Source organism: Xenopus laevis, chromosome 4L, assembly GCF_017654675.1.
Source record: "Xenopus laevis strain J_2021 chromosome 4L, Xenopus_laevis_v10.1, whole genome shotgun sequence".
NCBI classification, from domain to species: Eukaryota; Metazoa; Chordata; class Amphibia; order Anura; family Pipidae; genus Xenopus; species Xenopus laevis.
Window position 1 is genome coordinate 132,338,899 of NC_054377.1, and position 13,742 is coordinate 132,352,640.

The window sequence follows — 13,742 nt, forward strand, 5'->3', positions numbered from 1 at the left end:
GTACCATATAAAAAACATGAATCTTGTTCTGGCTTGGTTTTACGAATCTATCAAAAACACATAATAGAAATGAGACCGTAAGGAGTAACAGGCACTCAAGTGACTATTGGCTAAAGCTCCCCAAAGACGCGACGATTCTTCTTGCCGAACAACCGATTTTAGTGAAGTCCGACAATCCTTAGAAATTATCGTGCGGTTAGTGGGATTCGAACGATTGTACATCTTACGATTTGTAGGAAATTGATCGGCCAGGTTAAAAAGCAGGCAGCTCCCCTTTGTTTTCCTGGCAAATTGGTCTTTTTAGTTGATGGTCAATTCGTACGATTGTTCCGAGAAAATCGTGGTCTCACGATGAGGATCGGATCTTTTAAAAATCTCAACATTTATGGCCAGCTTAAGACCCAGCAGCCCCTAGAAAATCCTTTCCTTATTGCTACTTTACAACAAACACCTAATATCTTTTCAGATCATAGTAGATACGGCTTTTCCTTGAATGACCCTGATAATGCTTTGTGGTCTATGTGCCAGCAGAGAGAACCACGGGCAATCCGGAATATCTGACAAAGTCTTTGGGTAGGGGAATGTAATATCGGTTGCTGACACAAAAAGTTTGCAATCCTTTCGCAATGCGAATAAATGTTCACAAAGTGAAAAAAGTTGCCTTGCGAACACTTTGCGCCTCATGTAACAGTAGGATATTGATTGAGAATTGTATAGTTTGCGATCGTTCACAGTGTAATAAAATTTCACAATCGCAAAATGTTTTTTGCGACAAAATCTTTAACGGAACTCCAGAGCAGTTGTTAAAGGTTTGCAATGCACAATTAAGATTAGCAATGCAATAAAAGTCTAACGAAGAATATTACATTGTGAAATTTTTATTCGCAAAGTTTTGCTCTTTGCAAACTTTTTTTCCTCCAAAATAGACAGTGTCACTCCCAACAGTGGTCTGCAGTGAATCTCTGCTGGGGATTTGCAATACTAACTTAATGTCAACGCTGTACATCACTCTCGTGCTTGACTCTAACAACCTTCTGATCCGCAGCTCCAGATAACAGCTCAGCCATCATCCCAAAGACTATCGAAATCACCTTGTGCAAAGAGGGCAACAGCTTTGGCTTTGTAATGAGAGGTGAGCGTTGTCTTTAATGTGTTATCTTTAGTAGGTGGAAAGAAACATTTATTTCTAGCACTATGCGGAAGTGACCCCAAACGAAACACACTCCGGGCAATATTGTCTGTATAAACCAGAGCTACAGCATGTACAGTAATCACCCCATGGATTTGTGCACTGGTTTAAAGAGGAAATATATGGTTGTGTTCAATATAATAGGCAGTGGCGTAACTATATGTCACTGGGCCCCACAGCAAATTCAATTTAGGGCCCCAAAATATTGATAAGGTGGCCTGTTCTACCCAGACATATTAAAATTGGCTATTAATTAGGGCCTCACTGGGCCCCCCTATTCTACTGGGCCCCCCTGCAAGTGCAGGGTCTGCTTCCTCTGTAGTTACGCCCCTGATAATAGACCTTGTGTTTCACTATATTGGTTGCTCTACAACCCCTTGGATGTTGGTCTCAGTGGCCCCAAAGCAGGTGCTTATTTTTAAGTTGGAGGCAAGTTTTGGTTGCATAAAAACCATGTGTACTGCCAAACAGAGCCTCCTGTAGGTTGCCAGTCCACATATGGGCTACCAAATAGCCCTTATTTGTCATCCTCTAGGACTTTTTTCATGCTTGTGTTGCTCCCCAACTTTGTTTACATTTAAATGTGGCTCACAGGTAAAAAAAGATTGGACCTCTGAACTATATAATAGTCACTGTGTTCAATACGATAGGCCCTTTATTGCAAATACATTCTGCTTTATTTTAAAATATGTCTATTTTATTAAACGAACGTATGCACATAGGGAAGTTCTGCTTTTCACAATTACACCCCACAGTGATAAGGAAAGTGGCAAAATAGGAATAACTATACATGCTAATCTAGTCTATCATATATATATATACAGTATATATATATCATTTATTTTTGAACTTCTGGACAGGTTCTATACTCTGTACAGATTTGCCTGAAGTATACAATGCTGTGTCAGTCTTTAAACAAATATGTTTCTGCAGGAGGAGCACATGAGGACTGGCATAAGTCCAGAGCACTGGTTGTAACCTATGTGAGGCCTGGAGGACCAGCAGACAGGTACAGAACCAACTCATATGGATACGGGAAATGATGCAGTATTACAGTATTCGTTTTAGTATGATGTAGAGAGTGATATTCTGTGACAATTTGCAGTTGGTTTTTATTATTTGTAGTTTTTGACTTATTTAGCTTTTTATTCAGCAGCTCTCCAGTTTGCAATTTCAGCAACCTGGTTACTCGGGTATAAAGTAGCCAAAAAGTAGCAATAACCATACATTTGCAGCTTTACAGCGCATTTTTTTTAGATGGGATCAGTGACCCCCATTTGAAAGCTGGAAAGAAGACAAATTAAAAACAATATAAAATTAAGACAAATTGAAAAGTTGCTTAGAATTGGTCATTCTAGGTGAACCACCCCTTTAATTACATAGTTGACTGTAGTAGTCAAGAGGCCCAGAGTCAAAATAGCCTACCAGAGCCCCGTATGCCTTGGGCTTACAGATGAGGAGGAGATCCTTATGGAAGAATGGGGGATAACTAGGCCTAAGAATCTGATTAAATATCATCTCCTCCATTAGTCACTTAAAGGACCAAGCAGAGATTAATTAATTACGTCATTACTATTCAGCCAATGTATGTGTATTTACAGGTATGGGCATTACGGGATGGCTGTCTCCCATAGACTCCATTTTATCCAAATAATGCACATTTTTAAAAAATTATATCCTTTTTCTCTGTACTTTTACTGCTGTGGATTGGAATTGTCAGATGGTCCCTAACTGCTGAGCAGGGAAACAATCATACTTATGAACAGCAGGGGGAGCCCCCACCTTACTTCTCAGCCATGCAGAACTCAAGCAGCTTTGTTTATGATGATCCCTAAGCAGCCCAGACCACACTGAGCATGTGCACAGTCTTAGTCTTGCAAAGATGTTTAACAAAGTTACAAGATGGTGACTCCCTGTAGCCAACAGTGAAAGCATAAATTATTTGTTTGATTAGACTTGTGGTGCAGTAAGTTCATGTTTATATTTAGTATACAAAATACAGCATTTCTAGCCTTATTCTATTTTAGACTTTACATGCCCTTTAACAGTACCTTGTACTTGATCCAAACTAAGATATAATTAATCCTTACTGAATACAGAACAATACTGTTCTGAATTTAATAATTAAAAGTTTAAGTGATTCCTTAGTAAATTTAAAGTATGGATATCCAAATTATGGAAAGATCGCTTATCTGGAAAACCCCAGGTCCCGAGCATTCTGGATAACTGTTCCCATACCTGTATATGGGTTTTACGTTTAGCTCTATGGAAAGTGCTGGATGTCTTTGGCGCAAGCTGTTCTGACACATGAATCCTGGTGCATGTTAGAAACCATGTCAGGAACTGTCTCGAATCCCCTTAATATTTTATTCAATAAATGAACGATCTGAATTTCCATTCTAACAACGCAAGTGCCCAGAGCCTGACAGACAGGACTAAGCAGATTGTTCTGATCAAAGTGAGAGGCTGTCGGATTTCTGGGACGATTTGAAGGCGTTTTATCTTTTTAATGTGTTCAGTGTTGAACATGTTGCTGTCCAGGCGGGAATGGAAACTTATCCCCCTCCAGTCTATGCACTAATCTCTCCTGTACCAGTAATCTGCTGGCAGAGTAAGAGTTAATATAGAATTATGCTCAGTCGCTTTTTATTACCCCTATAATAAACCACCTCCCTATCACCAACATGATGAGTCCAGGCTAATGGTCCCTTTACTAACGTGTAAATGGTATTCGAAATACCTGCACGTTGCAGGGCTGCATTTATTGCATTCAAATAAAATTAGAACCTATTTAGTCATTCTAGTTTTTAAACAGAGTTTTTAAAGGAGAACTAAACCCTAATAAAGGAACAGGGTTAAACATGCCATGTTTTATATACTGAACTTATAGCACCAGCCTAAAGTTTCAGCTTGTCAATAGCAGCAATGATCCAGGACTTCAAACTTGTCACAGGGGGTCACCATCTTGGAAAGTGTCTGTGACACTCACATGCTCAGTGGGCTCTGAGCAGCTGTTGAGAAGCTAAGCTTAGGGCTCGTCACTAATTATCCAGCAGAAAATGAGGTTGGTCTGTAATATAAGCTGATGCTACAGGGCTGATTATTAAATTCTGATGCTAATTGCACTGGTTTCTGTGCTGCCATGTAGTAATTATCTGTATTAATTACTAATCAGCCTTATATTGTGACATTTCTATTCTATGTGTACTGTATATTGTGAGTGGGTCCCTAAGATCAGTAAGTGACAGCAGCACAGAGCATGTGCACTGTATCAGCAGAAAAGAAGATGGGGAGCTACTGGGGCATCTTTGGAGACACAGATCTTTACTGCTAAAGGGCTTTGGTTGCCTGGGGCTGGTACAGAAGCCCACAACATTTCTAGCTACTTTAAGACGTGTCCCTGAATTTACAAGTGATTTGGTAAGGACAGGATCTATATTTGCTTCCTTTCCATTTGATCTCTTGGCTATTACCTTATAAGCAGTTAGATTGGCACAGTGTATAGATGTTATTCTTTTTAGTACAGGTATGGGTCCTGTTAACCAGAATGCTCAGGGTTTTTTTCTGGATAATGGATCTTTCTGTAATTTGGATCTTCATACCTTAAATCTACTAGAAAATCATGTAAACATTAACAAACCCCAAAAGGCTGGTTTTGCCTCCAATAAGGATTAATTATAACTTAGTTTGGATTAAGTACAAGCTATTGTTTTATTATTACAGAGAAAAAGGAAAACATATAAAAATAAATGTGGATTATTTCATTATAATCGAGTCTATGGAAGACCGCCACTCCATAATTCGCACAATTATCCAGAGACCGTTATCCAGAAAGCTCCACATTATGGGAAGACTGTCTCCCATAGAGTCGGCACCTGAGAAAAGTTTCGAGATGGCACCAAAAATTTGCCACGTGGTCAGTTTTATGCACAACAACAAAAAACCCTTTGTATATCACATTATTCTCCCCTCCCACGTTAACCAATGGGATTTGAGCACCCAGGTATTATCCGTTGGTTGTCAGATTTACTAGTAGTGCCTGTGTTTGTATGCTAGTAGTAATCTATAAACTACAGAGGGTATGTTTTGCTTAAACAGCAACATAGTTACTAAGAGGCACAATTATCTAAGGTCGAGGTGAATTTTCGAATGCAAAAAATTCGAATTTCAAGCTATTTTTTGTGTACTTCAACTTGGGAATAGTCCAAATTTGATTTGAATTTGAAAATCGAAAATTTGAATATCGAAAATGATCATGTACTGTCTCTTTAAAAATTCGGCTTCGCCTATTTGCCATTTAAAGCCTGCCGAATTGCTGTTTTAGGCAATGGGCGACCTCCTAGAAAATATTTGGGTCAATTGTTGAACTTTATAAAAATCAAAGTTTTTTTGGGGAAAAACTTCTAATCGAATTCGATCGAATGCGATATTCCTTCAATTCGTACGATTTGAATTTGGACGAATATGGACCTATTCGATCGAAAATGGACCTATTCGACCCAAAATAAACTTTGACTTAATTTCGGTTGGTTTTTTTGAATTTCAACCTTTTTTCAATTTGAAATTCGACCCTTGATAAATATGCCCCTAAGTGTAGTAGTAGATACCATTACCAGTGGACCATAGGTAATGTCAAAAATCACAGACATGTTTTTAAGAAATTGGCAACATGGGAGCCTTTTTTTTTTTTTAATAGAAAAATCAGTTGTAGCCTAGTGGATAGTAGGTCTTCTAACAATGTAGGGCATATTATATGGAGAAATGCATATGATTTCAGCTTCCCATTGACTCCAGTGCAATTTGTCGAATGTTGATGCCGGTTTGCGAATTTTGACACAAAGTAAAACATGGCCGATTCGCTCAACACAGTCAATAAAACTTGAAAGTAAGGAAAAAATGTTTCACCAGTAGCCAAAAAGTGCAAAAAGGTGCCACAAAATTAGTCTCTAATTTCATTTGCTACAAAAGTCACCCATAGACTTGCAATGTGTTGCAATGTGCAAATTTTCCTGTAGTTGAAAATTTTTCGAAACTCCTCTCTATTAGTCTTAAATTATGGAGATCCAAATTATGGGAAGTTCCTTTATCTGGAAACCCAGCATTCCAGATAACAGATTCAATTCCTGTAGTGAATAGGTTTTGTATTACTGATCATTTTGTTGTATTGATGTTTCCATGTTCCTTTTTGCAGGGAGGGGACCCTGAAAGTTGGTGATCGGCTGCTTTGTGTGGATGGTATTTCGCTCCATAATATAACCCATACTGATGCTCTGAGCATTCTCCGACAGTGTAGCCAAGAGGGTGTCTTCCAGATAGAATATGATGTTGCTCTCATGGGTGAGTATAAGGTTTTTTGGGTATTTTGTTTTCCTTTTTTTGTCCCTAGTTTGTTCGGCATGGCTTCTATAAAGGTGGTGCTGATTCTACTTGCAGTTTCATTCTTACTGAAGCTGCCATTGTCTTTGGTTGGCCGGGCACATGCTTTCTTAACCCCTAATAGAAACCTAGGGCCCCTTTAACAAATGTCACCTCCATGGCAACTGCGTGTACTTTCAGGTCCACTTTAATAATTTGACCAATGGGGCATCTGCCCACTTCATTCATCCATTTCATTCCTTGCCACTGCCCTTCTCACTCCCACTGCTCTTTCTTCTGTTCTTCGAGAAGGGATTATATTGGCATGTCTGGGGTTAATATGATCATTATCCAATTTTTTAATAGTAATTTTACTGGCACATTGGGGTTTTAGTAAAATGGGTGTGGTATTTAGGGGTGTGGCCAAAAGTGGGCGTGGGTGCGGCAAATTATATGGGCCTACCTTTTGAATTTTTGCACAGGACCCACCGAGGCCTCCAAATGACCATGTGTACTTTGCCTGTGCCAGCCTTTAATACCACTGCTGCTAGGGTTGCCAACTTTTAGTTCCAGGAAAATGGGCAGGGCAGATGATGTCGGGGGGGCAGTGACGAGGGCGGGCCTTTTGACACCGTGGGTGGTGCTGATGATGTGGTGATGAGTGATTGTCTGATCGCCATGTCATTAACATCAATGTCCTGTTGGATATCCAGACAGGAACTTTTCACCAGAACAGCCCTTCCAAAAAACCGTCTGTCTTGGTAAAATCTGGACAGGTGGTAACCCTACGTAACTGCTGCCCAGCTACTTGCTTAGGCGTTACCGATCACGGTAGTATAAAATATAAAATGTAACTGCTCGGTTAGATTATAGCAGCCATTACAGCAGGGATTACTGAACTGTAATTTCCCCGATGCTTCCAAAGTTTTTGATGGGGAAGTTCAGCCACATGCTGTGGATCATTGCATTACCCTGCAGCTGCCTCTCTGTGTGTTTCTCTGAGCTTATATGTATAGCCTGGCTGCCCAGAGTCAGCCTCCATGAACGGCAGCGCCCAGAGCATTGCTCCCCGAAATGCATACACTGCCTTTTTCTAATGTGAAAGGGGGTTAATCCAGAGTGTGATGTTTCATCGGAACGCCATCCATCACCATGCAGTCTCTGTCGCACGGAGACCCCTCGGGGGTGTAAAGCAAATTAATTGGCAACTCAATCAACTGACAGAAATATCACTGCTCACAAAACTGACAAGAGAGAAGGTTCTGCTCTAGAGGATGAAAAAAGGTGAAGCATTTGCTTAGCTTAGACTGTCTAATTATATGTGCTTCTATATAGCTCTGATAATTATATGTGGGGCTTGCATCAAAATTATTCATATTTAGTTCCTTGCTTGCAGCTGAATTTCCCTTGCACATCTGCCTGAGGCACGGGGAAAATCAATGGTCTCTCCCAAGGTCAAATCGACATTTGGAAAGGAACCACCAGCTTTGACATTGCTTCTGTAATGCTTTGAGATGTTACTTGCATGTGTATATATATATATATATATATATATATATATATATATATATATATATATATATATATATATATATATATATATATATATATATATATATATATATATATATAGTACAAAGTTAAGAATTTTTTTTATTCACATAGGAGACTGACGTTCCTATGTGAATAAAAAGAAAATTCTTAACTTTTCCTAAGTCCTGAGAGTGCGGACCTTATTTGTACAATATTGAATCTTATTTTGGACACTGCACCCAGGCAACTGTGAACCTTGTGTCGTGAGTGCCGACTCCTCCATTGACTGTATGTATGTATGTATATATAGATAGAGATAGAGATAGAGATAGAGATATATATAGATATATATATATTAAACAGTGATATCCCAGCGGCCAAAAATGCTTATGGGATCTGTTATCCAGAATACGTGGGACCTGGGGTATTCCCAATAAGGGGTCTTTTTGTAATTTGGATTTCCATACATTTAGGGCAGACACACACGGTCAGATATGGGGAGATTAGTTGCCCGGTGACAAATCTTCGAGGCGATTAATCTCCTTGAACTGCCTTCCCACCAGCTAGAATGTAAATTGCCGGCGGGATGGCACTCGCATCGCTTGGTTTTCCGAAGTCGCCTCACAAGGGGCAGGTGAAGGCAGTTCGGGGAGATTAGTCGCCCCGAAGAAGGGGAGATTTGTCACCGGGCAAATAATCTCCCCGAATCTGACCGTGTGTCTCTGCTCTACTAAAAAATCATTTAAAACATAAACGAAATAAGATTATTTTGCCTCCAATATAGTTACGTAATTATCCTATTATGTAGGATTGACTATATCTTAGTTGGGATCAAGTACAAGGTACTGTTTTATTATTGCAGTGAAAAAAATCATTTTTAAAAATTTGACCTTATTCGTTTCAAATGGAGTCCATGGGAGAAGGCCTTCCCACAATTTGGGGCTTTCTGGATAAGGGGTTTCTGGATAACGGATCCTATACCTGTACTATGCAACTTTTCTTTTTTTTTTATAGTTTTTGAATTTGCTTTCTTTTGACTCTTTCCAATGAGGGTCACTGACCCCCTTCTTAAAAACAAATGCTCTGCAAGGCTACAAATGTATTGTTAATGCTACTTTTTATTACTCATCTTTCTATTCAGGCCTCTCCTATTCATATTCCAGTCTCTAGTATTTAAATCAACGCATTGTTGCTAGGGTCATTTGGACACTAGTAAACAGATTGCTAACACTGCACAATGGAGAGCAGCTGAATAAAAAGCTAAAAAACTCTAAAATCAAAATTAAAAACAATTGCAAACTGTCTCAGACTATCACTCCCTGTATCATACCAAAAGTTATTTTAAAGGTGAACAACTCCTTTTGAGTTCCTTGCAGACGTTTTGTCTAGGTTACTACTGGTTGGCCTCAACTTTTGTTACAGCTAATGTGTTATCCACTTAAACAATAGCCAGCGGCACTGTGGCCAAGTGGTCCAGGGGGTTATGATTTCACATGGCTGCTTTTAGGGGATTATTTATCAAAATCCAAAAAATTTCCGATAGTTTTGGGTAAAATAGTCCAACCAAATCTGCACTGATTTATTCCCCTTTATTTATCAATAATTGTTTCAGAAAATTTCCTGCGCGGGAAAAAACTCGATAAAATCTTGAAAAAATTTGAATCATAAAAATTTGTCATCATTTATGGCCAAAAACCACAAATTCTTCGGATTAATGCAACGCAGATCAGGATATCTTCAGGACAGGAACTTATAATATCCTTCTATTTTGCAACATGGGGTATTTAATTTATTATAATACACAAGTTTTAGTGAGTCATGTGACAAAAATGACATCACTACTCGCCATTTATAACTGATGACATCACTACTCACCATTTATACGGATATCATTTACAAGATATTCATGGCTTTTGTGTATTATATAATAAATAAAGTACCCCCTCTTGTAAATTATAAGTTACCGAGGAGTTTCATGACCATATAAAAACACGAGGCCGAAGGTCATGGAACTCCGAGGTAACTTCTAATATCCTCATATTTTACAACTGGGGGTACTTTATTTATTATAATACACAAGTTTTAGGGAGTCATGTGACAGAAATGACATCACTACTCACCGTTTATAACTGATGGCATCAGAACTCACCGTTTACAAGGATATAATTTACAAGATATTCATGGCTTTTGTGTATTATAAGTGTATAATGTGCATTTTGTGTCCATTCTGACCCTCCAGCCCCTCCATTCCCTAATTCTAGTAGCAGTCAGGAGAAAGCTGTTTACAAGCAATGGCTGCCCTCGGTGTTGCATGTATGACGACCATGGTGGTTTGAGCACTGCGGGGAGTAGAAGGCAATGTTCTGATGGATCTCGATAGGAGTCACTTAACAAGCTGCAGTGCTGGAAGGCACAGTCCCCTCCGCTCTTCATCTCAGGCAGGAAATTAATTGATTGGACCAGAGTCAGCTCCCTCCCTGTGGATTTTTCTGTAATTCACTTAACTCCTTGTGGACTGAGCTGACAGACACAACATAGGACCACATATTAGGAAGAATGAGCAGCAGAACCTTTAACTAAGGAATGCTGATATGATGTGAGCTAGTGGGACCTATTGGGGGAGCTCCTAGGACGTGTTGGGTAAAATTCACTTGGTCAGACCCAAGACCTTAATTAAAAAAAAAGCATAAGAAAATACAGAAAAAGCAAACTCTATAGGGCCTTAGCTTTTGTCATAACTGGCTAATAAAGAGAACACCCAGAAAATTCAATCCTGGCCTTTGTGCAAACAAGCTTAAAGGGACACAATTACAAAAATCCAATAGAGCAAAAGCAAATAGCAACACGACGGAGAAAAGCCTAAAAAACTCTATTCACTGATATTTGTTTGGTTGTCTCGTCTCACCCACAACAGCAATCCCGTTATGCTTTATGGCTGAGATTCTAGCTATCTTTATTATTACAGAACATTCTGTCATGTTGGTCCGCTGCTTGACTCTACAGTCTTTAGAACTCTGTTAGGAAATAGAAAGCTAAGCAATGTAAGGGAACCTCTAAACTATATGCTTTGAACACTACAGATCTTGAGTTACAGAGGGCTCTGAAATGTTTGTTTTATTGCTTAAAGGGGTTGTTCACCTTGAAATGAACTTTTAGTATGATCTAAAGAGTGATATTCTGAGACAATCTGCAGTTTGCTTGTGTTTTTTATTATTTGGGGTTTTTGAGCTGTTTAGCTTTTTACTCAGCAGTTCTCCAGTTTGCAATTTCAACAATCTGGTTGCTAGAGTCCAAATTATCCTTGTAGACAGGCATTGATTAGAATAAGAGAATAGAATGTTGATTAAGAATGAGTAGCAATAACATTAGTAATAATATTGTAGCCTTACAGAGCATTCGTTTTTTACTTGGGGTCAGTGACCTCCATTTGACAGCTGAAAAGAATCGGAAGAAAAATGCAAATAATTAAATATCTATAAAAAAAATGTAATTGAAATTGAGCCGCCTATGTATCTATGACTTTTAGGTTCCATTCCCTGTAGTGATGTGCGAGCCGGGCCGATACCCACGGGTTCAGGGTGACCTCGCACCCCCATTTGTGGGTGGCGGGCGGATGGGTCAAGCTCTTCTTCCTGCTCTCCCTGCCCAGTAGATTACACTGCCGGCTTCCGATTTGATATTCGCGCACCTGCTCGCCCCACCCCTTTTGTGACGTCATTGGCGGGGTGGGTTGGCGCGGACCTATAAAAGGAACCCATTGCTTGGGCGGGCATGGATAGAGGGCGGGTTTGGGTGTTGATTCCCTGCCCTTCCAGGGTGAACAGCATTTGCAGGGCCGGTTCTGCTATGAGGCAAGTGTCCTATGACATTCCCTATGCATTCACTATATGCTAAGCTATTTGCATAAAGAATAAGTGCCACACTGAAAAAGGCTGAAAGGTAAGGTTTGGTTAAACAGAAGAGAAAAGCAGCCGTATGCCACCACTAAAAGCTGTCTAGGGCTTTAGTTCCCCTTTAATACTGTCATTTCTATACTGTTTCTATACTGTAACAGCTAAAATCCTTTCCAGTCTGAGCTTCCATTAGACACTTTCCGGTCCAACTGTCTCTTCTGCTTCCCACCCTAGACACTGTGACCAATGCATCCGGACCTCTGCTAGTGGAAATCGCCAAGACCCCAGGATCTACTCTGGGAATTTCTCTGAGCACAGGAACTCACCGAAACAAGCAGGTCATTGTTATAGACAAGGTGAAACCTGCCAGTGTGGTGGACAGGTGCGTATGTTACATTATCATAGCATACATGCAAGCACATTTAAATAATCACAAAATAAAATATTTTATTGGGATGTGAGGTCAGGTTCAAGCAAGACCCTTTCAGTTATGGTTATGGCTGATAAGGCTGTCCTTAAAGTAGAACTAAAGCTTAACTAAAGAAGTAGCTAGAAATGTTGTACATTATGTTTTGGACTTCTGTACCAGCCCAAGGCAACCACAGCCCCTTAGCAGTAAAGATCTGTGTCTCCAAAGATGCCCCAGTAGCTCCCCATCTTATTTTCTGCTGATTCACTGCACATGCTCTGTGCTGCTGTCACTTACTGAGCTTAGGGACCCACTCACAATATACAGTACACATAGAATAGAAATGTCACAGTATAAGGCTGATTTGTAATTAATACAGATAATTACTACATGGCAGCACAGAAACCAGTGCAATTAGCATCAGAATTTAATAATCAGCCCTGTAGCATCATCTCATATTACAGACCAGCCTCATTTTCTGCTGGATAATTAGTAACGACCCCTAAGCTTAGCTTCTCAACAGCTGCTCAGAGCCCACTGAGCATGTGAGTGTCACAGACATTTTCCAAGATGGTGACCCCCTGTGACAAGTTTGAAGTCCTGGATCATTGCTGCTATTGACAAGCTGAAACTTTAGGCTGGAGCAATTAGTTCATTATATAAAATATGCCATTTTAAGCGATACTCAATTTTAGGGTTTAATTCTCCTTTAATGTTGTGTGCGGACAAAATGACCTATGGTCCCCATTATTTTAGTACCATCAACACTGCAGTCCTCCAGCTCCTGCTGAAATGTAAACCCAGAGTTACAGTTCCTTCCATGGTCTTGTCTTTCTATACACACTATCCCACAGTGTAATGGTTCTGGGAAACTGAGACCATTCAGTTACAGGAACGCTATCCGATTGTTGTACTGTTTTTTTATGGAGCTGTATTATTTATGATTCTCTTTAGTGCATAGTCTTCATGCAGCAATATAATGACTAGAATAAAAATCTTTCTCTCATATACTGCAAGGCTCAGTTTTTGTATAGGGAATTCATGTGCACTGGGCCCCCAACCTCACAAGGGGACACATCCTTGGTACATTTCCTTGGTACACATTAAACATCACACGTTCTATAACTGCTGGATGTTTCTTTCTTTGTACTTATACCAAGGGCTTTCAACCTGTAGCCATTGTTCAGATGCTGAATGATTAACAGGGTGCTAATGAACCTAACATAGCACATCTCCGTTAGCTGGATTCTACACTGGACAATTCTCATAATTCAAAGCTATAAAGAAGTATAGGGATAATGATGAAAGAAAACCACCATGTTAGTCATTTTGTCTACTCCTTTCTCTATAGAAATCTTATTCA

At 39.6% G+C, this 13,742-nt stretch overlaps 1 protein-coding gene across 2 annotated transcripts in view; it reads left to right on the forward strand.

Moving 5' to 3' along the window:
- Window positions 1–13,742, forward strand: part of grip2.L (glutamate receptor interacting protein 2 L homeolog) — a 92,320-nt gene that overhangs the window by 42,883 nt on the left and 35,695 nt on the right. For both annotated transcript variants that reach the window (XM_018256323.2, NM_001097913.1), the window contains 4 exon segments: window positions 1,046–1,132; window positions 2,123–2,198; window positions 6,381–6,526; window positions 12,205–12,352. In XM_018256323.2, the coding sequence (XP_018111812.1) occupies window positions 1,046–1,132; window positions 2,123–2,198; window positions 6,381–6,526; window positions 12,205–12,352 (457 nt within the window).